Source organism: Penaeus monodon, chromosome 13 (assembly GCF_015228065.2).
Source record: "Penaeus monodon isolate SGIC_2016 chromosome 13, NSTDA_Pmon_1, whole genome shotgun sequence".
Taxonomy (NCBI): Eukaryota; Metazoa; Arthropoda; class Malacostraca; order Decapoda; family Penaeidae; genus Penaeus; species Penaeus monodon.
This window is the reverse complement of record NC_051398.1, coordinates 48,221,451-48,223,080: the sequence shown is the minus strand read 5'-3', so window position 1 is coordinate 48,223,080 and position 1,630 is coordinate 48,221,451. Positions and strand designations below refer to the sequence as shown.

The 1,630-nt window shown below is 39.8% G+C and overlaps 1 protein-coding gene across 1 annotated transcript; it reads right to left on the bottom strand.

Moving 5' to 3' along the window:
* Positions 1-29: 29 nt before the first annotated feature.
* On the bottom strand, positions 30-859 carry LOC119580496 (RING finger protein 227-like; the record flags this gene model as incomplete). Its single annotated transcript, XM_037928641.1, is given in 2 exon segments — positions 30-156; positions 725-859. A coding segment is annotated over 1 exon segment (127 nt), but the record flags the coding sequence as incomplete, so codon positions are not given.
* Between the last annotated feature and the right edge of the window lie 771 nt (positions 860-1,630).

Here is a 1,630-nt window from a genome sequence, read left to right as displayed (position 1 = left end):
CCTGCATTGGCGGAATCGGAGCGAAGCATTTCCTCTCTTCATCTTCCTCAGACACAGCCTGCAAAAGGTATGCCCACAGGCTGGGAGAGCCACAGGTTCATGGTCCCCCAGATCATATGGTTCCTCACACAATGTACAGGTGATAACCTTTACCATCTGTAAAGGATAACAGAATTATATGAACTGATTGATTGTCACGATCCTCACGGAGCAGAGTATCATAGCTCTAAAAAAAAGGGTGGGGGATGGAGGAAACACCTTTTAAAAGCGACATTAATGAACAAACAAATGGTAACTAATGACACAAAGATAACTTAAAGCATTGACCATCCACGAAAAAAAAAACATAAGAAAATGTATAGAAGGAGAAGGAGAAGGAGAAGGAGAAGGAGAAGGAGGAGGAGGAGGAGGAGGAAGGAGGAGGAGGAGAAGAAGAAGAAGAAGAAGAAGAAGAAGAAGAAGAAGAAGAAGAAGAGAAGAAGAAGAAGAAGAAGAAGAAGAAGAAGAAGAAGAAGAAGAAGAAGAAGAAGAAGAAGAAGAAGAAGAAGAAGAAGAAGAAGAAGAAAACACTACTGCAGAAAATTTGGGAGAAAGATTTCTACAAGAGGAATCCATTGACATATCTATATCCCTTTTATTTCTTTAAATACCCACAGGACCAAAAAACCGACAAATTAAATTGAACAGACTTGAAAATAACGAAATATCAGAAGGTTTATAATACCTTTGCGCAGCGCGTTGTATCCTTGACGATGTCTCGGACGTGAATGAAACGGGAAAGGGAATGGAAGGTGTTGCCAGGGGTTACGTTTTATATCCCTGTTTATCATCACCTGCACGTGGGAACTGACTGATGGCAGATAACAAGGTACTGGAAATGATGCATACTAATGTGAATTTTAATTCGTAGGATGATGACAAATTAGGTAAATAAATATATGAATATATAGAAACAAGCAGCTGTCATCGTCTAGCTGGCGCCTCGCTCTCGGAGTTGCCAGCTTGGCGCTTTTAGCGCTAGAACTAGCGCTAATTTAGATTTTTCCCCGAAATTTTAGCGCCTTAGTTCTCTCTCTCTCTCTCTCTCTCTCTCTCTCTCTCTCTCTCTCTCTCTCTCTCTCTCTCTCTCTCTCTCTCTCTCTCTCTCTCTCTCTCTCTCTCTCTCTCTCTCTCTCTCTCTCTCTCTCTCACTCACTCACTCACTCTAAATGTTTAGTGCCAAATTCAACAACAAATGAGTATGTAGGCACACTCACTTATACAAATCGACTATTGCTATGTACAGATTGCTAATGTTGTTGTTATGATCGCAAGTTTCCCTTTAGTCTCCTGCTGTATTGATTCCAGATAAGCAATATAAATTCACGTGATATTAACTGACCTATTGGTCTGCAATACTTTATTCCAGGGATATAACAGCAAAAGCAAATATTTGACAGGTATGGGACCTGTTGGTCGGTAAGTCCCTGTTGCAATCTTATCTGTGTTGAAGCTTTTCCTATCTAAAAGGACTCCTAATGATTTTATACACCTTTTTCATAGAATACTTTTACCAGACAAAGTTCCATATTGTTGGATACATTGGGAGATTGAGAATGACAAACTAGCAATAATAATGAGTATTTCAGTA